Source organism: Excalfactoria chinensis, chromosome 3 (genome assembly GCF_039878825.1).
Source record: "Excalfactoria chinensis isolate bCotChi1 chromosome 3, bCotChi1.hap2, whole genome shotgun sequence".
Classification (NCBI taxonomy): Eukaryota; Metazoa; Chordata; class Aves; order Galliformes; family Phasianidae; genus Excalfactoria; species Excalfactoria chinensis.
In genome coordinates, this window is record NC_092827.1 from 41,610,257 (window position 1) to 41,637,530 (window position 27,274).

Below are 27,274 nucleotides of genomic sequence, written 5' to 3' on the forward strand. Positions count from 1 at the left end.
ATCATAATTCCCCAGCTTGTAAATGATAATCCTACATGAATATGGAGGATTCTGGCGTGTCAGCATATTGTTATAAACTCTTTGCACCACAGGGCCTGTTACTCGATCACAGAAGCAGTAAAAATGCTAGATTTAAAATAACTTATCCTGGTTAAGACTATTTCGTTGCACAACTTTTTTCCTAGGCACTGAAAATGTATTTCATCACTACTCTGATATCCTTCACAGCTAAATGAGGACCCACCCATTCCCACCTCATCTAACCCCACCAAACTCATCCTGAAGAGGTACATGCTGTTCTTCTTTTCCAGCCTACTCCTCCTTGCTGCCGTCAGGTCTGAGATTCTTAGCTACATTTTTCTTAAAAGCACCTAGGAATGAATGCCATAATGCCCTAACAGACTGAAAAAAATCCACTGCTTATCTAAGCAATCTGCAGTCTTTTCCCTAATCTAGGCCAAGCACTGTTTACCATTTTGTCCTGGCTCTTAACTACACTGGCTGGATTAACCATTTCAGAGAACATTTCAATCACCTCAGCATCATCTTTTAGTCCATTCATCTGTGGATCTTTTCTTTCTTACTTTATTCCAATACCACTTTTAGCTGCACCTCACAATGTGTGAGGAAAAAACAGGACAGCCAAAAACTTCCTACTGCACTTCATGGACATCCTCAGCAGTTTATGGTTTCCCATTTTCAGTATTTCTTATGGTCAATGGAGAGCAAGGTCCTTTCTCATTACTAATATGAAAGTGCTTAGTGCAATATGTTTTCTTCTCAAAGGGGCTGAGACCAGTTTTATACACCAGGTTCTGAGTTTTGACAATCATGCATTAATACCTTCCATTGCTTTTCAACCCCCATGCCGGTATGCAGACACCTGGTGGAACAGGCCACTGTTCTGCAGGAGAAACATGCTATAAATACATGCAAAATACTGAATATGCAGGAAGTCATCAAAAAACTGTGATATATCTGAGGTTTTTTTTGTCAAGAACCACTAAAGTCAAGCATTTTCAAACATAAAAGCACAAACTTCCCAGTTGGTTAAAACACTGCAATTGAAATAACTTGAAATTACTTTAAAAGTTGGGTAAAAGTGACTTTATCAGCTTTATGTCATTAATAAATGCAAGAACATCTGAATTAGAGTAATGGGGGCCAACATGCTGCTATTTTCTCCTCCCTGGAAGCATTCAAGGCCAGGCTGGATGGGGCTGTGAGCAACCTGGTCTAGAGGGTGGTGTCCCTGCCTATAGCTGAAGGGCTGGAACTACACGTATGATTTAAAGTTCCAATCCAATCAAAACCACTCTGATTCATTCTATGATTCTATTTTCTTGGTAATAATTCTTGCAAAAACAACCTGTCACATCAAAATGAGTAATTACATGCATTCTCATACATTAAAAACCTGTTGTTATATACGCACATCGTTAGGCAGCACCTACACTAAAGAACTCATCATGCTCCATACTAGCCAGAGAAATAGGATTTAATTTAACACAATTAGGATTCCACCATAACTGAGTGATTTTTGTCCAGGAAAAAAACACAAACAAAACACCTTAAAAAAGGCAGGCTCAGAGGATGCCAAACTAGGATCCTAAAAAGGAATCACGCTGACACAGGCTGCTGTCAAGCCTGCAGCTCACACTAGCCGTACATTGTATCCTACCAGCTTGCTCCAGACAGAAATCCACACAAAGATGAGCAGCGTAACTGCTTATGGATAAATACTTGGTGATTACCCCAACAGACAAGAAGGTTCTAGCCCCAGAAAGAAATATGGCACAAGGCCACATGGAAAATTTAGATCTGACTTCCTCACTGATCTACCCTAGATGCAAGGTAGACTGATGAAGAAAGCAAACTTCCCAAGTCTGAATTTCAACAAATCCAGTTTGGGCTCAGACTACAAGTCTGACATGAAGCATCCCATGTGAGGAGGGCAGCACTGGTTCAAAAGAGAACCTTTGAGTTCAAAGTTGCCTCATCCTGTCCTGGGCTCTTCGTCCTTTGTAACTTGGTACAGAATTGGGTGTAGGAAAGCAAAATGATATGTATAATTGTGGACTTAATTATTTTGTTGGTAGCCCAACACAGAGAGGCTATATAATTCAAGTGACTCCTCAAACTAATGACACTGCTCTGAACAGGACTGCACATCTATAATTTTACTAAGCTACTTCCCTTTAGAATCAGAGCTGAAAGTTCTATGGGCTAATTACTTTTAATTTAATAGCTTGCTTATCTGATATCCTCATTGCAGGGATTTGAATAAAATTCCTCTTGGCCACAAGGCCAACAGAAAGCTATTTTATACCCACAGTAGTCTGCAGCATCTAAAATGGAATATGTGGACTGGACTATTTCTTCCACAAATGCAGATCCAAAGAGTAAAATAAACATTTACATTTCAGAGTTCAACCACAAGAACTAGGGCCTGCCGCTCTGTAATCGTATTTAATTCTTCTTTTAGATCTGCTCCTAAGGAGAAAAATAACAATAGCAGCTTCTAAAGACTTCATCAAAGCAATGCTGTATTTGATTTTATTTCCTTAACCTGCTAGAAAACCTTCACTGTGGTTGTGTATATGCATTTGGTTTTGTATCCACAGATGTATTTTGATGGCCAGAGGATTTGGACTTATGCTTGCTGTATGGAGAAGCAGTGGACTCAATTGTTAACTGGTACTATTTGTCCCATCTAAAAAAGCAAGAAATAAGCGTCAAGAACTTCACACTAATACAACTGAAATAGTCACCTGATCACATAGCTGGACCTCCAAAATTTAGGTTAGACATCTTCATGTATTCTCCCTTTGATTAGAGTGATAAATGGCACCTAGCCTAATAAAAGCAGGTCTTCCCTTTGCAGTCTGTTCAAGCGCCTCATGGTGGCCCTCAATGGGAATGGGCTACCATTCTTCCCATTTGAATCTTTAACAGGGAAGATACCCGAAAGGTGCCAGACAGAGCTTCCTACTTAAGAAACTGGGTTTTATCATGCGGTGTTTCTATTGTTTGCTTTTAAGAGAAGCAGTATAAATACTGAGCCTTTCCCATACATATCATACACACGTATTTACAGCTTTTACTGGTCAAATGTGCCTTGAGAAAATGCCCCATACAGCCTAAACTGTACTGCACACCACTAAAGTTCTGCAACTTCAAACAGAGCCAGCCATTCACCCCAAGTAATCCAAAGCTAGAATTGCTTTGAACCAGTTCAAAGTAGAACAGAGCATACCACAGAACTACATACAATTTCATTCAAAAATAAAGCGAAATAAATAAACCTTTCTGTTCCCTAAAGTCCCCTATATTTAGACTTTTCATGTTCAGGGAGAAAAAGCACAATAGTGGGAATCAGGGAACTAACTGCAGGCATGGCTCTGTGTGTGCACTGCGAGCAAAAGAAACACCTTAATTTCCTCTTCCTACTCTGTAGTATTTTTAGCAGTACTGCTGCACCCCTTTGATTGAAGCCTCAGCTTCGGGACTTTTGCAAAAAGAAAAAGAAAAAACAAAACAAAACAAAAACCTGAGGCGAACAAGAGAATTGCAGCGTCAGTAACTATAATTAAGCTGTAACAGGAGAAGAGTACAAAGTAACACTTCTATTTGTTAGCTCAGGCGGTCACTGGGTAAATCTTGCATTGGCTGGGCTGTTACTGAGCTGGAAAGGAGTTTGGATCTCCCCGATTCCAATGCAGAAGAAAAAAGAAAAGAAAAAAAAGAAAAGAAAGAGTTTTGACAGGCTCTGTTTAAACAGCACTGAAGCCGATGCAGCTATTAAAAGCTCAGAAACTTCCCATATTGATAAACTATGTCAATTGGCAGCCTCGAACGCTTATCCCCCAGCCTTTCCTGAGTTTGCACGAAGCAACCCGGCACTCCCCCAGCAACGCAGACCTGAAGCAGAGCGCTAAAGCTGTCAGTTCAGCACTTACACGCCCCCCCCCACCCAGCACTCACCCCTCAGAGCCCCCCGCCCCCGCGGGCCCGGGACGCCCACCTGCACGCTGCTCAGAATGGCCTCGCTCCTCTCCCTCACGTCGCGGAAGGGACAGCGCTTGGACAGCATCAGGAGGCGGACCAGCGCCTCGCTCAACCCGTCGCGGACGGCGGCAGCGGGCAGCCCTCCGGCAGCCCTCCCGGGAGCCACGCTCTGGCTGCGGCGGAGCACGGCTTGCCCGACGTTGTCCAGCGCGGCGGCGCGGGTGGCGGCGTCGCGGCTGCAGAGCCCGTCCCAGCGCAGCTCGCCCTCCCGCTCCTCCATGGGGCCGGGGCGCGGCGCCTTCTCGCCGACGCCTCAGCAGCCCCGGCGCGGCCGCCCCATGGCGGAGCCGCGCGGCCGCGGGCAGCCGGCCCGCCCCCACGGGAAAACGAGCCCAGAGCCGGTGGCCCGCGCCGCATGAGGGGAGGGCGGGCGCTCCCTCGGCCCCGCCGACCGCGAGCCCAGCCGCTAGGGCTTCGCCTCAGCCGGCTGGGAGAGGGACGGCCACCACCCCGCGGCGCCGGCGGCTCCTCCTCCCCGCCCCGGGCATGGAGAAGAGGGGAGGGTACGGTCCCAGCCCTGCCTGTCCCCCAAGCCCCGGCGCAGGGCAGCCCCCTCAGCCCGCCCCACTGCGCTCGAGCGGGGCTGGACCGCCCACCCCCAGAAGAACCCCTCACCCACGGCTGGCCCCGCGCCCAAACACGGGGAGAGAGCATGATGGACGTCCCTACCAGCCAATCGCCTTCCAGCGCTCCAGCCGGCGGACCAATGGAGGAGAGGAGTGGCAGAGCAAGCAGGGAAGGCTGGGATGTGTAGTCCGGCTGCGGGGAGGAACTACGCGTCCCAGGAGGTAACGCGACGCCCGGTGGGGCGGGAGCGGCCGGGGCTGGAGGGAGTCCGGCCTGCAGAGTGAGAGCCGGTAAGGGAGCAGTCAGTGCTGAACGAGGGTCTTTTCATGCTTTTGTTTTGGTTTATCTTTCCTGTCACCTCAGATTTTTTTCAAATAAGACATTTGGCAACAGCCGGGAGTAAAATAATTAAAAGAGCTCTGGCTCTGGTAGGATTTACTTCAGAAACGTGTGTTGGCAAACGCACGAAATGCTTATCAAATGGGCACTTCAGGAGGAGCCTTTGGTGTTGTTTAAGTGAGCGTATCGCAGAAGGGAGGAAAAACAGCCCTTGCGGATGGAGTACGATGACCTTCAAAACTTGAACGTCAAATGAAAACAGTCCCTGGGATATTCCCATCGAGCAGCCACTCCACAGGGCTGTTATCCAGGCCCAGTGCCGCGGTGGGCTGGTTCTGCTGATCCCTGGCATGCAGGCTCCTTCCTTCCTTTCTACAGGAAACAAACAGTTTGGGGGGAGATTGAGTTGCATTTCAGCCAAGTCAGCTCCCTGCTCTGAGCCAGCCCCAGGCACAGCGCTGGGGCTGATGGAGAGGGGGGAGGCGTGCGAGCAAGGGTAGGGCAAAGTCAACAAGTTGTGAGCTGTGTGACCTGGCACGGTTATTTCACACTTCTCACAATTCAAAACTCAAAGCTGCAGTTGGACACAGAACCAGCCATCTGTGCGCCACAGAAGGACTGATGGATCCAGAGGCTCAAGGTGCCATGCTTGGGCTGCTCACTGCCACCAGCATCTCCTTCACTGACAGTCTGGCTTCTTCAGTTGGCATTCTCTTCACCCTGGCACTGCTTCTCCACAGCTTGCAGAAGGAGCATCATTCTGTCGCTACCTGCAGCTCTCAAGGCAGACCAATCTCTTTTTTTCCTGTTCCTCCTGCAAAAGCCTTCTTCATCGAGGCTGCTGCCATTGCTCATAGTGTGTATGGGCCTGGGCTGCACCACACAGCTGCTTCCTCTAGGTCTTTGGCACCCATGTGAACAAAATATCTACCAAAGTCATCACTACCTGTAATAAAAGCGAGTCTTTGCTTCTCTGAGCACTCAGGTCCTCCACCCATCCTAACTCATGCTTTCAATGAAAATAACACTACCAGTGCCTTTTAAGTTTTTTTCTTTTTTCTTTTTTTTTTTTTTTAATTTAATTAGCCCTCACTTCAGCTTCCTGTCCTGTTCTGTTGCCACTCGCTATGGTCTCCCAGCTTTCCTGTGCACAGGCATGTCACGAATGCTTGCTTTATTCCCATCTAGATCTAGATCTGCAAAGGTTGGATGTGTCTCGTTTTTCCCATGGTAAGCTTGTGCTTGCTGGATGTCTCAGACAATGCCTACATACATCAGAGATCAATAAGGCAAAATAAAATCAAAGCTGAAGCGTTGCTGTCAGATGTTAGTACGGCTCATATTCCCACACTGAGTGCTAAGATTGATTGAAAGTCACAGCACTGCCTTTTATCTTTTAGAAGTTGTTTTTTCCACTGACTGTAAATGAACTCTGGCTACAGGAAACAGATTGTGAAACTGGCTCCAAGGCCTAAACTTCAAATTTCAGCTCTTTGTTTGATAGACTTTAATGTAGCACTTTGGTAATGGAGATGAAGGTGGCTTTATTTTTTCCAGACCAAATCTTTGTGGTTTTCCGATACTGGGTCAAGCTTCTGTATTCACTGCAAGACACTGTGGAAATCAAGGTCAAAGGCTAAGAGCAGAATTAATCAGAGCCTGAAGTTAGGGGAATGTTTGTTTGATTTGTGTGTTCGCTGGCTGAAGTTAATATGCTTGGTTTTGATCCCTGAAGAATGGATAAGAGAAAGACAGAGTTATGAAGGAAACAATCTGGCTACTCATCCAGAATTACAGCATTTGAGTAGTTAAAACGATAAGCTGAAGTAAAACAAATTTGTGGCTGCTTTAAACCTCAGTGTTTCCTTCCTTGATTGTGTATCAACTTCCCTTTATTTTAATTACACAAGGATTTCTATAGCTATATGCAAATTGTATCCAACTGCAGAACTAGAAAAAGATCTGAATTATATTTTGTTTACCTTTTTTTCTTACCAGTTTCTGCCTGTCACAAAATATGATACTGCAATGTCTGTTTATTCAAGGTCTGCAGAACCAGTATTATTAACACAGTAAAACCTGCACAACTCAGAGAGAACTGCTTTTTGAATCAGATTCCTTCAAATGCTTTCATTTACATTCATTTTCACTGAGGCTTATTTAATTCTGAGCAGTAGATACATAGCATGGGATGTTCTACAAGTCCTGCTTACCAGGAAGGCACCAGAAGAACAGAGGGTACTCTGTCACTGTCTTTGGGCTGAGGACCAAGCTCCATCCTGGTAGGCTGGCCTCATTGATGAAACAAGCTAAAGTGTACGATGCGGAAGAAAATGTGGCCTCACTCTACTTCTGAGCAGTGGCTGTAGATCTACAGTGTGTTCTGGCCTGATCCCAGTTGTACTGGAACCAAACTGCCAGCCTGTATCTGCAGATGTCAGCAATACAGCAAGGGTGGGGAAGTGAGCCATCAACTTCTTAAGAGGTCACATCCTCCTGGTAGAAAGACTGCTGAAGACTGTGTTGCTTTGGGGAAGAGTTTGGCTCTCATTAACCAGAACTACAGTCCACGCAACACTGTGTTGTATTTTGCCAGCGTTATGACTGTTTGCATGAAAGACTAAGGGTTAAACTCCAGAACTAGAAATTCTGCTCCAACCAACTCTATTAGTCTGTTTCTGGATAGAAATGTCCAGATTTGCACCAAACTGTGTGTCATGATATCTCTCTGCTGTTTGTGCCCATAGGTAGAGCAGCTCCAAGAGAGTTCCCACTGCAAAGTACTCTGAGTCCAGCAGACTCACTCCAGGAAGGTCAAGTTCTTTTGTCAATAGCCACCACTGGTTTTGGTGCCCGCCTGCATTTGGCAGAATGCTCACCTTCAGTGTGACAATGCAGTGATGGGAGAAGCAGCTTTCAGCTCAGGGGGATTTATGTCAACACCTGGTAGCTCCCAGGAAAGTGTTGTAGGTGCTCAGAAGGACTGCAAGTGGAAGGGAAGTATTCATCCCTCATCACTTGAAACTGTCCCTGTCAGAGAAGATGGCAAACGTGGTCCTGGTGTGAAACAGAAGGAACAGGGCACAGGGAGGGAGTGTGGTGTTGTAGCCACAGGGGCTGACCTGGGAGAGGAGATCCTTAGTGGTTGTTCCCAGTACAGTGCTGTTTTTTTATCTGGGGATATAAAAATGCACAAATAAACCCAGTGGTTAAACTAGAGGAGAGAGATGCATCCTTGTTTTACTTTGTCTTTTGCGTCAGCTGCCTTCTCCTTGCCCTATGCTCTTCTGTGCTTGTCTGAACAGGGTCATAACTTCAAACGAAAAGGTGGTGACTCCCTGCTTCCTTCCTGCTCTTCCTCTTTCTAGTCTACCATGGTGGTCAGGGATGAGATATGAATGCTTCCCAGGAAAGCCATTAAACTCCCACTTCCTGGCCAGTGCTCTAACTGCTGGGCAACAGCATAGAGAAGTTGGACACTGCTTCCTCCAGCTATGCTTTAGAAGAATATGAATGCTGCTTATTGGGAATTTTTTATTTGCTGACAGACAAATAGGACTTTCAAACACCTTCACTGGGCTGTGCAGTAACACAGACTTTAGTATTTTCCAGTAATAACACAAAGAAAAATGCTGTGGCTAGCAGCCATTTGAAATGAAGACACAGACCAGAGAAGCTACAGGGACTCTTTATTCATTGTTTTAAAGGACAGATTTTGGCACTCACCACTAGAAGAGGGCTCCAAATTCTGAGTCCCAAGAGGAGAAAGGTGCCAAGCACTAGGGTGTGATTCACACGCATCAACGTTCATAGCATTTCCCTGCAACAGCTCTTATGAGCTCCCTGCTGAGTATACTGCTTGTTTTGGCCTTATAATTGCACCTTCTTTACATGCAGGGAGTGCAAGGCAATCATAACCAAACACAGAATTCAGCCCTGAGGCTGAAAGGCTAGGTATCCTGATACATCAGTCCTATATCAGTCCTGTCCCTCTGTGATTTACTAAGGTCATGTAGAACACCAGGAATTCGTCATGTCCATAGAGATCCACAATTGCATTCTAAGTTGCCTTGCAGTCAGAAATTGCATCAGGTGAAAAGGGGGGAAATGCCTCTTAATTTATAATCAGTTTAACTTAGCTTTATACGTGCAACATTGTGCAGGATTTCAGAGCATCTTACACAGATTTCTTCCGTATCACTGAAGTGATGGAAGTTGAAATATTCGGATTATGTGACATATGTATCCTGCTGGATGGCTTTGAATGTTGTGTGTTTTCCCCGACAACTCAGGACAGAAGTAGTTACACACCATTTCTGCATTTCTGAGTATTTACCACGCCATTCTATATCCCTACTCTATTTTACATTGATACTTGGGATATTGTGCCTACTCAGGATGCACCGCTTGGATGTGTTGGAGTTGCTATGCATATCCTAAGTCATGTAAGAAGATGATATTATTCAAAATGGACCCTAAGTGTAATAGATCTCAGAAAGAAGGTTGAGGAGTTGTTCTTATACTCAAATTTGCTTGCTGTTTTTCTGCATCTTTAAAACAACTGTTGGTGACAAAAGATAACTTTGAGAATCATTTTTTGCCAGAAGGAAAACATATTTTCCTTGTTAATATTTTTCCTTTTTTTTTTTTTTTTTTTTTTTTTTTTTTTTCCCTTCTTAGGAACTACTTGCTGTACAAATGGAGAATAGAATTCTTGTTCCCTGCCAGGTACCCAGTTACCAGCAGTAAGTAGTATGGGTGGCAGTATGTAAAAGGAGACAAATCCTATGAACAATAGCTCTCTTTGTATTTCTCAGCTCATCCCTGTCATGATGTTCTGGTTATCTGGCCAAAAATCTACCTCTTACCTCTTCTCCATACTAGGTTGAAGGATGGGTGGATGAAGATATTTTCCTGGAAAAAAAAATGATGAAAAAAGAAAAGGTAAAAACATGGTGAGGACACGATCTGTCTGTTTTATCTACCTAGAGGGCAAATTGCAACATTCAGAAGCATCTTTCAATGATCCCATTAAATGTTTGAGACATAAAAGGTGAAAATTATTACACAGTAAAAGGTGTTTACTGTGAATGAGTCAGTATCTGCAGCAACTATCCCCTGCCTTATTATATTTCTTCATTATAACTGTAATTTCTACTCACATATGTTTACCCTGCCCTACCCTAATATGTCTCTCTTTTTCTTTTTTGCATTTGCCTTTCTAATCTCTAATAATTTAATAATTCTGCCTCTTCAGTGATACAGTCTTCTATACTGGAGACAGTTTCCCTTGAAAACCTTCGTCTCGCACAACATCCAGGTCTTCCTCTTTTGAATGGAGAGTCAATATGCAGATTTAGTAATTTCCGCCTGCCTTCCTTTGTTCTCTGAAAAGCTGCTTTCAATCTAATGAGTAAAAAAGTGGATTTTGGCCGGGTAAAGTGAAGTGACCAATCCTAGCAAACTGTATATGAATGACAGCACGTGGCATCAGCGGCAGAAAATAATAGTGGGTAGAAAAAATAGTATTTTGCATTTGTCGTGGACATTTTTGAAGAGAGCACCATAAGTTTCTTCATTAGTCAAGTGTACTAAAGGCAAACAGTATCTGTTAGAAATGGATCCAAAGTATGAAAGGAAGAAATGAAATAGTTATTCCTATGTGGAAGAAAATGTCTTTTTAACATTCTAAAACAATCCAGAGTTTAAGGCTAGAAGAGGGGGTGGGAGAATAAGAAGTCCAAGGGGAGAATAGCAGAGAGCAAAGGCAGAAGATGGTATAAATACAAGGAAAGAGTGGAAGTGAGGGAGAAAAAGCAACTGTAGCATGAGGGTGGATGAAAGGAGAAGATAAGAGAAACCAAATTACTAGGGAATTGAGGAAGTGTACTAGTGACCACTGATAATATTCACTTTTGCGTTTGAAGCTTACTACAAAAAGGTTGTATTTAATTACTTTGGACTGATTAAAAGCATGGAAATGTAATTGCTTTGATAACACTCTGTTCCAGGCCAGATGTTTTCATGCTAACATATCAGCTGTTACTTGGTAGGAACTTGCAGTCTCGTTCCTCTGAACATTAAGTTCAGTTATCATCTGCACGTACAGATTAAAGCAGTTTGCAGTAGCTCAACTTCCCCACAGAGGTATTATTTCATCATGTACATATGACCAAAGGCCTGTTTTAATGAGGATTTAGGTCTCATGTACTGACTGAAGAAAACAGCAAAGCTCATTATGACATTATGACATGAGATTAGTTTCATGTACTCTCAGGTTAGAACCCTTTCCTTAAAAAAAGAAAATGTCTCAAAAAAGGTCTGTTTTTTTCCTCACCATGTTATTTATTTACTTATTGGACCAAAGTACATTTTCCTTATTCCTCTTTTTTGTTCTCTTTTATCTTGAGCAAACAAGAATTGGAGAAATAGCAGCATGGATGTTTAGCAGGACTGACTCAATGGAATTTTGTTCATTAAGGTACCAGGCTTTACCATGCTTTACAGTACACAGTGCCACGAGAAAACAAAATGTAATTTTTTCCAAGACAAAAAAAAAGAAGATACTGTATGAAAGTTCTGCGTGAGACTTGAAATTCAGGAATGAATAGGTTTTGGTACAGGAGTCTCAAGGAAAAATGTGGGCACCAGGCCACAAGTTATATATCAAGTTCCAAGACTTTGCGTTTCTATCTCACAAACAAAAGAATACAACTGGATTTGCCTGGGTCAGCTTTTCAAAAAAATCACACACTGCCAACACGTTCCTTAGTTGTTCTAACAAGTTTTAGTTGTTGGTTCTAAACTAATATTAAGTGAGGCTCAAGTGAAGTTAAAGACAGGTTGAAATGCTTTATCGATTCGGTTAGCTTTTCCCTTCCTATTAGTTTTGCAGCTGTCACCATAGCATTTCTAACTCGTTTAGATCAAAGCAGGCACATATGTACCAGTTCCTTAGGTACAGCCTGAACAAGGTCATATGTTTCGAGCTGATTAAAGTGGCTGTGTCAGGATGCTAGACACTGGGTGTTCCCAAAACAACAATGCGGTTTGCCTGCAACTTTATTTATTTATTTTGGTCAGTGAAAAAGCTGTTCTTTGTCTGTCAGGAATGAGGCTAAAAGAGCATTGCAGCACAGCCAGTACAGCTGATCGAGTTTTGTTGTTTTTTTTTTTTTCCTGGTTCTTGAAAGAAAGCAAAAGGAGAAAAAAATAGACTAATTTGAATTGTATCGTGGACAATGGCCTCTAACATAGCCTTTTGCCAACAATACTTGGCTCAAATGGACAAGGCAGCAGCCAGCATTTGGGGATTTTCTTGGGACAGCTTGTGTTAGGGCAGTTTTTTAGCGTTTCTTTTAGAATATGTCAGGTAAACGGAGAATCGTTCCTTAATTCATCTAAGACTTTGTTTTCCTGTAAGGAAAAAACATTATGAATTGTGCATGCCAGTAGGCCAGGTCAAAAGGTAGTTATCTTTGTATTTCTTTCCGTATTTGTTCCATTTTTTCCCTTCTTTGAATCTATTCTGACAGCACCTCTTTTCCTTAGTTCTAAAAGGTTACGCTCATGGCAGCTTAAAGAAACCAGGACCTCTCCGAGATAACAAGTGCTGGAGAACTTAGTGGCTGCATCCCTTACATTGTCACATTATTCCTGCAGTGTATATCTTCTGAGAAAGTGTTAGGTCAGCATTATTCCCTTGGCCTGTTATAATTCACTCCTAAAATGCTTTTCCCTGTGCTGCTCTATGGCATGTGGCATAATTGTATATGTGGCAAAACATTTTTGGACTTAAGTAGAAATTTTTTAGAAAATAATGCCAAAAATTGAAGGGTGGAATGGAGAGGAGGGGAGAAGAGTGGGGAAATCATAACTGGTCTTGGGCAAGATAGCAGTAACTGAAATTCCAGTTATTTATACAGCAGCCTAATCCAGTACTCTGGGACTCAATGCAGGCCATATTCAGCAAAAACAAATATAGAGTGTAAAGATAAATCACATTAGTGCTTGGATGACCATGAGGAAATGGTCATATGTTTGTAACAAACTCCAACTTGTTTGCCCTGTTATGGGGCATGAAAGTTGAAGGGAATAAGGGCATGATCACCCTCCAGCAACCTTTATGCAAGCTCACTGCTGCCTGCAAGTTGACAGCTGACATCCGAATGTATTTTGGGTGCTTAATTATTTTCTCATAAACTTCTTGTTCTAGTGGGCTGAAAATGTTCACTCTGTTTGTTGTCTCATTGGTGTAAATGACTTGGTCTTTTTATTTGACCAGGTTCTCATCTGAGGTCTGAAGGACTGTAGATATTACACCCGAGTAGAATGGGTATTATAATGTATATTTACTTCCAAAGATATTGAAGGACTTGTCTACACTAGAGCACCTCTTCTGAAGCAGTTATGTTGGCAGAGCCTCCAGATGCTATAGCAACCATTCCCTCACACTGTTCTAGCCTCTGCATCTGAGAAACTGAGGCGAAACAAGGCATCCGTAACTATGTCCACAGCAGGGGTTCTGCAAATATCACTGTCTCAGTTGTGCAGTGTTACCTTCCTTCACAACCGTTGCCAAGTCCCTGCTCTTAGAGGCGGCTTGGGGAGCTCTCACTGCCAGTGCTGCCCCAAGGTGCACATTACTCTCTGCTGTGCTGGTGAAATGGTGGATGTGCATGCTGAATCCCACACAGGATTGACTAGGTCACTATCACTGGGCTGCTGAGCTGGCCTCATCCCTTTCACTTTCATTCTTCATCACCTGCCAAACTAAAAGGTATTGTTTTTTTCCCTTTCTCCCAAATAGGTCCCCCCACCTTTGTGTTACTGGGCTCAACTAGAATTTCTCAAATTTTCTGGTGCTTTATCCCTTCCTTATTTGTTTTGATTTGGATCACTGCCCTTCCTACAACTGCCTGCATACCCATCTCCTTGGAAACAGCAGAAGTTGTTTATGGGAAGGCAGTGAGGAAACTAATTGATTTGTAGCAGCTGCTGTGGGTACCTTCCAGGGAAGGATGGCAACTCATGGAAAAGTTAGCTTTCAGTTGTGCTGACTGCTGAAGGGTCAGGTGATGTAGACAAAAGTGTCCTCCTTACGATTCTGTTTCCAGATTGTGTTCCTCTGTTAGCAGCGACAGCAGGAAGTTTGTTGTGTGTGTGCACATGCACATTTTTACGGACCATTTTTGTTAGTCTTTTTCATCACCAGTGTGTAGGAACTGAGAAGCAATGGAAGGGTAAGTGTAGCTCATTTTGTACTCTGTGCCATAATAGGTACTTTGTGAAAAATCATGCTGGTACCCCACACCGTGCCAGGCTGGTTTTACCTGTGACCACCAGGTGGGACCTCTTGCCTATGAAGGCAGCGTGCCCCCAAGAAGCAGCCACCAAGCCCCAAGAGGCAGCTGTCTGGGCTCGCTGCAGGCAGCCAGCACAAAATGGCTGAGGGCCACCCAGGGTGTCTGGAAAAGGCCAGTGGTGCAAGGGTTGCTGCTAGCGTGGACAAGGGGGGCTGTGCTGGTGCTGGGTGGACCACCCTGAAATGCAGGATCTGCCCCAGGGGTGCTAGCATGCAAAAGCAGCAGAGTGTGGGAGGCCCAAAGTGAAGCAAGCCCTGGCAAAGAGATGCTGATATCAGTGTCTCTATGATGACAGCCTGGGGGAGAAGGAAAGTGTTTCCATGTACCTCTTGCATGTCTTGAAGAGGTGGTGTGGATGGATGTGATTTTTTTTTTCTATTTTGTATGTATTCTGAAACAGTACTGAAAGAGCTGTTGGTGAAAAACTGTTCCTTCTTTGAAAACATTCTGTAGGAATGAATTTTCCTGTCATATCTTCTGGTTTTTGTAAGGATTACTTCCTTCTGTTACTAGATTCTTTCCGTCACTTTTGGGGAATCAGCAACTGTTATAGCTATGCATGAGGAGGAAGCCCCTTCTTTGGGGCTCTCACAAAGAAGCAAGTCCTGGGGGGTACACAGCACCACTGCTGTTCTGCCAGAAGAATTTGCCATGTTTTAAACTCTAAAATGAGCCGTACCATAGTTGTTGTATCACTGAACCTTCACACAAGCTGCTTTTCCAGCAACTGAAGCTGTATACAATCTTCATTTTAAAAAAAAATTTAGATTTATCAAGTGAGGTGCTTGGTTTGGTGCCTAGTTTGGTAGGTAGCCATAGTGTGCTTAAAAGGTGCTTCAACTTCCTTCTCTTGGCATTGTGTTTACACTTCCAAGTACTTGCAAGACCTGGTAAGACCCTTCAGAAGTGAATGACTCTTTCTACTTTAAACTGAATTGATAGGACCCTTAGCAAAGGGCAACAGAGTTTGTACTTCAATGAAAACATTTGCACAGCATTGGAATTGGTCTCTGCCATTCATAAGTAGAATTAGTAGATGAGTAGAAGGGCAAAGAATACAAAATAAAAGCTAATTTTTAAAGTCCAAACATATTACGGGTGCCTTTAAAACTAGTTTCTTTTCCACCTTTTCTCTTCAGATGATCTATAGCCTTTCTTTGTATATATAACATATATACCCTATGACCCATGCTTGGTTGTCATAGCACTGCCAATGTAAGCTACAAAATAAGGCTTGAATGACCTGTCATAGAGTACAAATGTGTTGATCTCAAAGGGTCTGCTTTCCTACAGCTTATATTATAGCAAGACACTTCGTGCAAGTTTCCTTGTCCATGTCTTGAGTATCAAGGAAAGCCACTGTTTGACAAAGCATAAAAAGCCTTCAGATGTGCTTCTGATAAAATAAAGAATGTGAAAGGGTAGAACAGAAAGGGAATTAATACATAAGTTTAATAATGGTGAGAATGCTGATAGTAATCATGAGAAGGTCGCATGTTAACTATGCGTTTGTTATTTCAACACTCTATGTCAAAAGCCATGTCTTTATTATGTAATAAAGCCATATTTAAAAAACAACAACAACAAACTGTAACATTATTACACTGTACCGGAACAATAAGAAGGCTGCAAAATGAGACTGTAACACTTGCAATGCTTGCTCTGCAAAGTCCACTGAAGGCATATGCTAACTTCAGTAAAATAGATGCTATAGAAGTGTTTTAATCTTTGGCTTTTAGAAGGTCATTATTAAGTTTGGAAAGCACAGAGGAAAAAAGTTAGAGAATTTTGGCTGTTTGCGGGCAGCTGTGTGTAGTGTTACTAAAGAAATTGTTTTGGAATTGCGTTAACATACACAATACCTCTGGGTATATGTGGCTTTTAAAATTATTATTTTATGCAAGTCATCTAGCTTATTATAAACACAGCCAGGGACTGCTCAGTGATGTGCCTTGAAAACTGTTACATAGTTCACTAAAGGGCTAATGTCATTATATAGCTCCCTTTTTGTAGGTTATGGACTGTGAATCAAAGGGCAGCTTAATAGGAAGCTTTCTTCAGCCTCCAGCTAAAATGATTCCTGCACCCTTTGTTTGTGGAGAACCAATGAAGTTGGCAGCTGCTGGTGACAATGGGCCTTCTATCTGCCATCTATTTATCATACCAAGGTATGCAAAAAAGTGGTCTTTTATAATTGTTCCTTGTGAAATCTCTTGAGCAAAGTCTCCATTTTGTTTTACCCAGTTCAATGACTTGCTGCAATTATCAGTCAGTAAGACAGGATGTATACGCATTCAGAGGGAGTAGTCTCCCTGAAGTTGTACATCTGGAATGGAAACTGCTGCAAGACTTCTGACATCCTTATAAACTTTGGCTTTGAAAACTGTTTAACTTAAAGATCGTCAGACTTCCTCTAAAAGCAAAGGAGAAGACTTCAAACTCAACAGAAGCTGTTCAAGCTTTAAATCCAGAAAAAAAAAAAAGAGATGATAGTACTCTAACTTGAAATTGGCTTTGTGCTGTGCTATTCAACTCTTTCTAGCTTTAAATCACTTATCAGCTTTTTTGTGTAGTATGATATATTGGGAGAACTTGTGAATAAAATAGATTCTTAGGTAAGTTATCAACATATTTGTCTATGTGAAACAAGAATCCACTATGAATACCTTGTGCCTTCATCAGTGATTAATGTATGGAGCTCATGGGACAAATGCTTGGTGGTTTAAGTTGTACAGATAGCTAAGCAAATCACCACAAGTTTACCAAACCTGGATTTATTTAATGTAAAACTTTGCAATATTGCACAGACACAGTCAATCTATATGTCATAATTGTTCTTTATTTTGTGGCTTCCTCATGTGAAGAATACGTGAATTCTTTAATAAACTTCTGTCATATGGAGTTTGGACTATTTGGATCAGGACATTCAGCTCAATATCATGCAGCTAAATGTTTAAATGAAGAAACGTTTGGTATCCAAACAGAAAGATGTAAGAAGTGGCCCCACTCCATCCTTCTGCTCTCTGGGACCCGTTATTAATTTACTTATCTTAATTAAGCTATGTGAAGCTGCTTGGAGTTGTTCTGGATTTAGCAGTATTTGCCAACATTTTGACTGAAAATAACTTAATATCTTTGCTATTCTGTTCTTTATGCTACACCTATGCAGTAAACATGTTTACTTTCTCCTAGGTACATTCTGAATGTGTAATTGTATAATTGGAGAATGTCATTCCTTTTAGAGCTGATCCTAGAAAGAAAAGCTAGGTAGTATTTTTCCATTTGAAGTGTATTATAAAAATAGTATGAGGAACTGTTACAAGAGCTCAGTGTAACACATGCTTTTATTTTCTAGCTGTGGTGTCAGCACTGAGAACTCTTCAAGAAAAGATCCACCGTCTAGAGCTAGAGAGGTCATGTGCTGAGGAGAATCTGCACAGCCTTTCTGTAGCAGCTGCTCAGTATAAGAAGGCCTTAGAGCACGAGTCCTTCAGAAATGACACAGCACATCACAAACTGATGCAACGGAGGAAAGGTATTTCTCTGAGTGATAAGGTGTAGCCACACCAACTCAAAGACTGCATAATCCAGGGAGTGTTTGTTTTGACAAACAGCAAATTAATTTAATGCAACCCCCCCCTGTTTTTTTGTTTGTTTGTTTGTTTGTTTTTTCCATCTGAGCTGTGGAGGGACAGAAGCTGAGAATTGTAGATAAAATTTAGATTTTATTTTTTTTTAATATATTTTTTTAATATATTTTAACCAGGCATTGTATAACTCACAAGGCTGTGTTAAAAATAAACAGATTACAGGTGGTGTGTTTAACTCCTACAATAAGCTAGCATCTGCTTACTTGTATAACACTCCTAACTTGAGAAAAGTGTGTAGAAGCGAATAAACTAGATTCTTCTCATATGAATCAACATAACAGCAGTGCTCACACCTTTGGAATTCATATTAGAGACTGGCTCTGGAAAAGCATCTTGATTCTCATGTCATACACAACATACATTTAATCACATGAGTTGTTCAGACTAACAAAACCCTTCTGGCCTCTTTTGAAGATAGAGAATTCCGCAGAGAGATGACTAACTAGTTAAATATACAATTCCTGTTGCTTTATTGAGTGTCTTTGCTTCTGTTTGCAGATGTAAGTGTGCAGTTAAATGCTGCACAGTCCCGCTGCTCCCTGCTGGAGAAACAGCTGGATTACATGAGGAAAATGGTTGAGAGTGCAGTACTGGAAAATAAAATGATTTTAGAACAACAGGTAAAGCCTTCTAACGTACTAACAAAGTAGTTATATAGTTAAAGATATAAAAATTTATTCCTCATTCTTCCTCAGCTCTGTGTACTGTGACGGATAGCAAACAGAAATAATTTTCTGTCTGGCTAGTTGCTGACGACCATTCAATGCATTGTGTGAAAAGTCTCCCTAGATGTAACTCCAAATGAGTAAAACCATGCTAATACTTGCACATTTGATAGACAAAATGACTGCTGGAAACGTAGGTTTTATTTGCCTGGTATTTTTCATCACTTTGCAATTTAAAGAACATGGCATTTAAATTAGTTAAACACCTTTACTGTAGTATGTGGGTTTTTGGTTTTTTTGTTTTGGTTTGGTTTGGTTTGGTTTTGTGTGTGTGTGTGTGGGTAGGTTTTATTTTTATTTTTTTCTGTCTGAAATAATTTTAGTCAGTTGCCAGTTTTACTCTAGCTTATGTTTTCTGACCCATCTTCAGAAAGAGAAAAATCAGAACCAGATGGAACTGCATGCGAAACTTGAAAAACTTGAAGTGCTAGAAAAAGAGTGTATTAAACTTAGTGCTACTTAGAGAATTGCAGAGGTAAGTAAGCATGGAATTAGTCTGAAAGTCACTCATTTGATATGAGTTATGAGGCACACTGTTAATAGTGCAAACTTTTGCAAAAGTTTTCTCTGTTAGAGCTGAGATCATGAAATACGCCTGAGTGAATGCTTGGCTTCCTTGGCTTCATTTACATAAATTATTTTTGTTTTGTTTTGTTTTTTTTCCAGTCTGGGCCTTAGAAATTCCAGCTGTCCTATATTATCCCAGATTACAATTACAAGCTACTGCAGGTTTCTGAATTCAGTGTGACAAAATGAAGTGTGACTAAGCTTTCTTGCTTTCCAATTCAGGACAAAATCAAACACTTAGAAGAAAAGCTTTGTCAAGAAGAGCATCAGTACAAGCTAATAAAAGGCAATGCTAGCAGCTCACGTAGACTGAAACAATTTTATTTGATCTCATTTTGTTACTGAAGGAAGCTATTCACTCTGTTTAAGATACCTTTTTAATAACATTTAAACTCTACATGTTTTAAATCCTAGAGTATTAACTCCTGGAAAACTCCTAGAGTACTAGCTAGGCTAGTCATAAATTACATGAGGGAAAATCTGATGTATTGTGTTTCTTAATCGGGAAAGATTCTGCTTGGTTTTGTGTTAACGAGTATTCATCAGCCTTAAGGCTGCTATCAGTGATTTAGGCAGAGTATTAATTTTTAGAGAAAATGGAACTGAATCAGGTAATCTCAGTTTAAGGTAACTAGAAGATAGATGGTCATGTGAGAATCCTCATACCTCAAGTAAGGCTGGTCGTTCTCTTTGTATTCCTTTTTGTTAAGATTTGCTGAAATTGAATGTAATGGACTATAGTTGGAATAGTCTTCAGTGGTGATACATTGTTTATTAGGGGAGAGTTTGTATAATTGATCTGTGAAATCACAGTCAGTTTGTTGGGCCATCACCCATTTCAGAGCGGAATATTTGCGAAAGCGAGCAAAATCAGAGAAACAAAGGAACAAAGTAGATTCAGGTATTCTAAAGCTTCATTGAGAGGTAACAGCCATTTTGAAAGAGCTGTCTGTGGTGGCATTCCACCATGCAGAGCTGATGAAGAATTTTGGAAAAGTGCAGCCATCAGTGAAGTTAAAAGCTTAAAGTAATTAATAATTGGAGACAGTTTTATATCTCTTCCAAGTTCAATTGGCTTTCATCAGTCCAGGAACCTTACAGTTACTAGCCCAGATATCTGATCACCTCTAGAATACAACAGAACGGCACAGTTGAAAACCTGCAATTTTGGAAGGGGGTTGTTTCTTAAACTGCTTCTTCTAATGAAGAGCAGAAAGCCAGCTATGAAGACTTTATCTTTTGAGTAGCATTAAGAATAACTCTCCCAGAGGAAATAATCTGACCTTAGCAGTAGTATAAACATTTGCTCAAGAAGGGAGTTTAACACAATGAATTGGGTCTTAAACTACTCTTAGTCCCACCTTGATTCACTGTCGATCAGTTTAGGTCTGTTGGATCTGGGTTTGGAAACACAGGGTGTGGCACAGCTGATTCAGCTTCCTTTTGATGACAGAAAAATCAGAGTAATCTCACTTTAGTGATGAACTTCCAGCATTGTTTAGCCGGATCTGCTGCAGATGCCAAAACAAATTTCTTGTCCTTTTGGATTGGGAATGGCTATTATCCTGTTTCATGGGCCTTTATATCAACTTTGAACTTCAAAGTAATGTGTGGATTGTCCAGCAGGCTTGACCTCTATGTTACACAGATGGATTAAGTTCTTTCAGTCTCCAGGATACAAGATCCCAATGTTCACATACTTTGGATTTTATGATCAAATCCTTCGCAAGCAGCAGGATTGTTTTATTTCAGTTACTGTGTGTCATAGTGGAAAAGTACACCTACTGCATCTGGATGAGAAAATGGAAACTTGTTAGACAGAGCTACGTCTGATGCCATACCATCCCAGTAACCTGTTCAGTTTTTAGGCATAGGTTATGCCTTCCAAGCGGAATAGTTAATAGTGCCCTTAAACGGCTCTCATTCATGTGTGGAACAAAGAATTAATTAGACCGTGTGATTTCAGACTTCTAGTGTTGTATTAAATAGTTGCTTTCTTTATTGCTTATGCACACAGCTCCAGGCAGAATTTGAGATAAACAAAATTTCGATGTCTTCAGATTCATCTGAAAGTGAACTTAAAAAGAGAAGCAGGAAGAAAAGAAGCTCTAAAAAGGTAATAGAAAGGTTTTCATTATCACCGTTTTGCTGATAGGATCTGACTCACACAGAGACTGGAATTTGTGTTTGGAATGGTAATGTAAGAGCCACTTGATTTGTCTGCTGCACTTTATTCAGTTTCCAAAGTGAATAACAGTGCCCAATAGCTCTGTTTTTCTTTATATTTTATTTTTTTGCTTTTCATAACTAAAACTGGGACAGAGCTGGCAGCACCTCACTGGAAAATGTTCACATACTATAATGACAACAACCTTTGTTACAGTTTTCCTGCCCTCCTCTGTGTCCTGCCTTATCTCCTTTTCAGCTTACCTGGCAAAATTAGCTTCCAAAGTAATTTTAAAGTAGGCCATCCTAAGATGGCACATTTTAGGGAGATAGTTGAAATCAAGAGAATTTTGCAACAAATGTTACAGGTCAGTCAAAATTTTGCAACTCTAGTTTTGCTTATGTAAGCAAAGCTCAATTTCTTTTTAATGTCTGACTAATTGCCAACATATCTGCTAAGTGAATCTGGAAGATAATTTACTTATCTCAGCTGTTATTGTTTGAAAATTCTATTCCTTCCATGTACAGTAGGGAAATGTTTTTAAAAAAAAACATGAAGGAATCTGAGCTGAGGCATTTCCCAGCTTCTATATTTGAATTTCTGTTATTCGACAAAACAAAAAAAGAAGATTGCACTGTTGGTTTGGCACACTGAAATCTCTTCTCTTTCTTTTTCTGTCTATTTTATGGCAGAAAAGTCCTATAATGAAGGAAATGCATCTTCCACAATTTCACATCAAGGCAGGTGTGCTACCTTTTGTGGTAGGGAAGGTGAGTGAAACCAAAAATTCTCACTAAATCGGCAGCTACCATTTCAGCCTCTTTGCTGTAATTGTTAAACACATTTGTAGATAACTGACTCATTCTTCTTTAAGTCTGTCAGCTTCAGCCATTCTCTTTGTGCGAATGTACAAAGTGTGTTGCATGTTATGAAGCATCGCAATCCACGTATCTCATCACAAAGACAAATTCAAAATACATGTGGAATTTCAGGACAAACAACTCTTTCAAAATCTGTATCCTCATCATCTACTGCCACCAGAAGACATTCTGACCTTCTGTTGGGAATACAAGATGAGCTGAGCCAAATGAGCTTGTGAGTAGTCATCCTCTGTATTATGAGTAAAAATGACTTCAACAATAGCCCTGCAAAGCTATGGGTGTACTATACTCAAACCTACCAAGTGTATGACTACATGGGAGAATTTCCTGAGCAAGTCTAACTGGTAGCATATTTCTCATTTGAAAACTTCTTTTTGTCCTGATGTTTAACTGATCTTGTAAGTGAGCAAAATACTCTTCAGCTGGGTTTCTTTTCTGTTGCTTATCTGCTACTGAAGTAACAGCTGCAGCAAATAAAAAATCTTCCAGACCTGGGATTTATAGAAATTTGAAATATACTCTGAGATCTATAAAGTATACCAAGAATGTTCTCCTGTACAATGGTTTAAGAGGGTTGTGAAACAAAGGCATACTTTCTTGCCAGAAAATGAGCAGAGTGTGGGAAAAGCTAATTCTCGGAACGGGACTGTATGTATCTTTCTGGCCATACAAATAAATGTGAAAGACAAGTTGTGTTTTTAGGCATCTTTGTATTAACACAAGCTTGTGGAATTGTGGGCTAAAGCTATGCAGCTGGTCTTAGAAGACATGTGAACATGATGAGCTGTGGTTTGAACGGAGGAGGACATGTTGATTAAACCACTTCGGATGTTGACACTGGTTTGAAACATTTGATGTGGCAACATTTAAACTGGCAACCAATCTCTTCTTCAAAAAATAATGGTTGGTTTAATCATAGCAGTTCAAGGACAGGAATATTTTTCTTTGCAGCAACAACCAGTTGCCCCTGTTAAAGTGTCAAAAACCAACAGTTAGAAGTTAGGAAAAAAAATTTTGAGCTTTGGAAAAAGATTACCTATCTAAAAGAGCATGTGCTTTCAATTTGTTTGTTCAGATGTCCAGGTATCAAGCTGGTCTAAAGCATTAATTTTAATTAAGTTGGTTAATTTAATTAAACAACACACTTTGCTGATGATCTTTTTGAGTAGAACATTTCAATTTGAACAGTCTGGCAGGAAAATTAACTTAAATTATTAATTTAAAAAACACTTTTCTGTATTACAATAAGCTTTCAAGTCTGCACTAAATTGGGCAAGAACTTCATAGCTGCTATTGTCCTCTGTTTACTTTCCAAATTCTCATCAGCTACAAATCTGAAATGAGAGTCAGAGCCCCTGGAAAAAGCAAAAGAACCAAAAAACCACCCTCTTTTCTAGAGTGAATATATTCCAGATGAATGTGTATTGTGCAAGGGGTAAATAATGCTAAATTGCTATACTCAAGACAAAACAGCTAGCAATTCATGCAATACACTAAAACTATTGGAGGAAATCCTAGAGGCTATATCATGAATATTTAACTGTGCCATTTTTGTTTTTAACAGTGAACGTCAAGAACTTCTGAAGCAGATCCAGGAGACTCAGGACTCCAAAATTCATGAAGACCTAGAACAGAGGCTGGATTGCCTTGTAAATCAAATGGACAGCAAAGGAGAAGAAATATCCAAGTTGAAAAAACACCAGAATAGCGTAAGAAAAAAAATCTAAACTGTCCAGCTAGTAACACTCTTGTTAAATGACTGCCCCACGCTGCTTTTTGTTGTCATTAACTAGAATGCCACTGGAATGCTTAAGCTAGGATGTTCCAGCATGGGTGATTAAGGTTAGGCTGCTAACTCAATGTTCTTGTACCTGCTATTCCTCCTGTAGATCATAAAATGGTGCTTAGAGCTGGCAGCTAGATATGTACACTAGTGAGAAAGCTTCCTGTCCTGTGGCAGTTCTGCAGTACAGAGCAGAGTTGCTCAGTCTGTCACTTTCACTCCCTCTATTAGGACAGGCTGTTGAGATTCATTACTTTGTGCCCTCTGTCTGGGGAATGAGAAAATAGAAGCTATAATTCCTGTGCAGACAGGCTTGAATGTCTTATATTTTACTTAAATATTGAAGTTTTTATTATGCAAATACTTTACTGACTGCAACTTCTTTCAAAAATCATAGCTAGACAAGCCTTTTAGGTTTTTAACCCTTAACCTATATGCATTCTGTCAGTATTTTCTGTATATACATAAATAACAACTTTCTGTACATGCCCATAGAAAATCACACTTACAAGCTCAGCCTGCTTGTAGCAATTTGCTTTGGAACATAATAAAAAATGCAACCTATAATTCTGTCAGATATTTCTCTGCTCTTTCATCTTATTTTGTAGGATAAATAGGCTCCCATAAGAGCTTTGCTTATACTGGAAACAAAACAGGACTCAGTGTGAGACTTTGTGGAAGGGGAAAATTATATTTAATTTAAATGTGATCAGCTTCGTTCATATTCATTCTGTGATAGATTTTACTCAAACTTTTTATTGTCCCATATACTTACAAAGGCAAGGACGCTTTTGTCAAAGTCTTGTCAGGGTTGCATGTAAGGAAAGTGGACTGTAGAGTCCTTGCTGTCTCTCTTGGCAGTATCTACTGATTTATGGATAAGTATCTAACATTCTTGAGAAACTAGCACTGATGGTGTTATTCCTTGCCTCAGAATCTTGGTAACATTACGAACCTCAGAAAATGGACAACAGCCCCTTTACTTCTTCATTTTGCATATCCTTATGGCTACAGTCTGCCTTCATTTGGGGATGATGGGAAGAGGGATGGCATGTTTGATGTGGCGCAACCCTGTTGTTATCCTTGAGTGTTTGAGAGTGTAGGTCTTTTGCTGGCAAGTTGTCTGTGCTGTGGTACAGCCTTATCAGAGCACATGCCTTACAGTCATTATGTAAGTAGCACATTCCTCATGCTTGTCTGTTTGGTTAGCATCCATCACACCTTGGTTATCAATACAGGCCACTCCTGTAACCCTTGGTATCTATTGGTTTTTGGGCTCTTTTTGTTGTTGTTGTTTTTTTGGCGCTTTCATAGACAGACCTATCTATCTGAATTTCACACCTATCAGTCTTAATATTTCTGGTGCATATTTCTGCATTTAGAACCTGTCATGTTAAAAATACTGTAGTCATCTCTGTGTCTCCCATTTAATAATATATGTCAGAATGCAATTAAATTTAATCTTTCTAGAAATGGATGGATAACCCAAATTGGCGTATGGAGTGTTTTCAGCTTAGAGATATTTTTATGCCAAATGCAAGTCAAGGCTTTATATTTGACATCTAAAAAATATTCTATAGCAATCAACCATATTTATTATGTTTCTTGATTTTTGTTGTGAGGCTTTAAAGTAAGCTGTCAGACATGGTGATTGATAATAAGCTGTATAGATTTTATAGCTTCTCTGTTTTTCTTACATTGGTACAATCTGAAATGGGGAAAGACCATTGTAAATATAAATTGGTAACAGATGATATTTAAGCTCTTTTAAGCAAGCATTTTTAATTCATGGAGTAATGGGGTTCAGCAGCCTTGAGTGTGGATGAGGTCAGTTGTCTATAATGTTTTCTGTGCGGGCAAAGTCAGACAACTGTATGCAACATTAGTAGGTTTTAATGATTTTTAAAAGTCCTTTGGATGTCTTCAGTTTGGAATTTGGTAGAAATTTGGTAAGTTCTAAAGCAGTAGCAAAGTGGGTAATGTTCTAATTAGTTTTTCTTTGTAGGTGCAGAAATTAAAGCGAAAGACTCAGAAACTGAAGAAAGAGGCAGCTCATGTCAAACCAAGCTATGGTAACCGAAAGGAAGCAAAGGAGATTGCAGTGACTGTAAGGGAAAGTATGTCCAAATCTTGTGCTGGGCAGAAAAGAAGCATCTCCCTTCAGCTGCTAAAAAATGTACAGAAGCTTCAGTCAACACTGAAAAGAGATGACATAGTGTGGGAACAATCATTCTAAAATTAAAGTTTTTGAAGTTTTCTGACAGCTAGTAAATTTTGAATTTAACAAAGTAGCTTTTAAAAACAAAATAAATATAGCATTTCTCATTCTAAACTGTCTAATAACTAGTACGTCAGTTTGTTCACCTCTATTAACTTTCATGTAGCATAGCTATAATTCCAATACACTGAATTGTAATGAAATGTTTCAACAGATTAATTAAATGCTTAATTAACTTGTCAAATAAACCCGTATCCTCCTAGGCTTAAAATAACACGCAATCTTTGGTATCCTGCTCTCCCCCATCTCCTGTTCAGAAGATTCTTTGAGCTTGTTTTTCCAGAGTGACATACAACATCCTTGTCTCTAAACTGGAGAGATGTGGATTTGAAAGATGGATCACCCAGCTGATAAGGAATTGGCTGAATGATCATACTCAAGGAGTTGCAATCAACAGTTTTATGTCCAGGTGTAGACCAGTGGCACTCCTCAAGGATCAGCATTGCAACAGGTGCTTTTTAACATCTTTGTTGGCGATGTGGTCAGTGGGTTTGGGTGCACCCTCAGACAGCTTGCTGACAATACCAGGCTGTGTGTTGCAGACAACGCGCTGGAGGAAATGGATGCCATCCAGAGGGACTTTGACAGACTTGAAAGGAGAAGGACTTGGGAGTATTCCTTGACTGGAAACTCAACATGACCTGATAATTTGCTCTTGCAGCACTGGAAGTCAATCTTATCCAGGGCAGCATCAAAAGAAACACAGTTAACAAGTTGAGAGAGGTGATTGTCTCTCTCTGCTCTGTTGCTGTGAGGTCCTAGCTAGAGTACTGTGTTCAGCTCTGGGGTCCCCAACATAATAAGAAGGACATGGAGCTGTTGTAGCAAATCCAGAGCAGGACTATTAGAGTGATCAGGGGGGTGGAGCACTTCTCCTATGAAGA

The 27,274-nt window shown here is 40.8% G+C and overlaps 2 protein-coding genes across 2 annotated transcripts in view; one reads left to right on the forward strand and one right to left on the reverse strand.

Moving 5' to 3' along the window:
• Nucleotides 1–4,406, reverse strand: part of SESN1 (sestrin 1) — a 66,056-nt gene extending 61,650 nt beyond the window's left edge. Inside the window, exon 1 of the mRNA XM_072330946.1 lies at nucleotides 4,025–4,406. Coding sequence (XP_072187047.1) covers nucleotides 4,025–4,288 — 264 coding nt within the window. The 5' untranslated portion in view covers nucleotides 4,289–4,406. The remainder of the gene's footprint in view (nucleotides 1–4,024) is intronic.
• A 386-nt stretch (nucleotides 4,407–4,792) lies between these two features.
• On the forward strand, nucleotides 4,793–26,374 carry CEP57L1 (centrosomal protein 57 like 1). Its single transcript, XM_072332685.1, is given in 13 exon segments — nucleotides 4,793–4,925; nucleotides 9,655–9,702; nucleotides 9,859–9,918; nucleotides 16,353–16,486; nucleotides 17,684–17,874; nucleotides 18,488–18,609; nucleotides 19,085–19,189; nucleotides 19,504–19,571; nucleotides 21,289–21,397; nucleotides 22,141–22,218; nucleotides 22,323–22,543; nucleotides 23,894–24,038; nucleotides 26,118–26,374. Coding segments are annotated over 12 exon segments (1,494 nt in total). The 5' UTR covers nucleotides 4,793–4,925; nucleotides 9,655–9,672; the 3' UTR covers nucleotides 26,349–26,374.
• The last annotated feature ends 900 nt before the right edge of the window (nucleotides 26,375–27,274 follow it).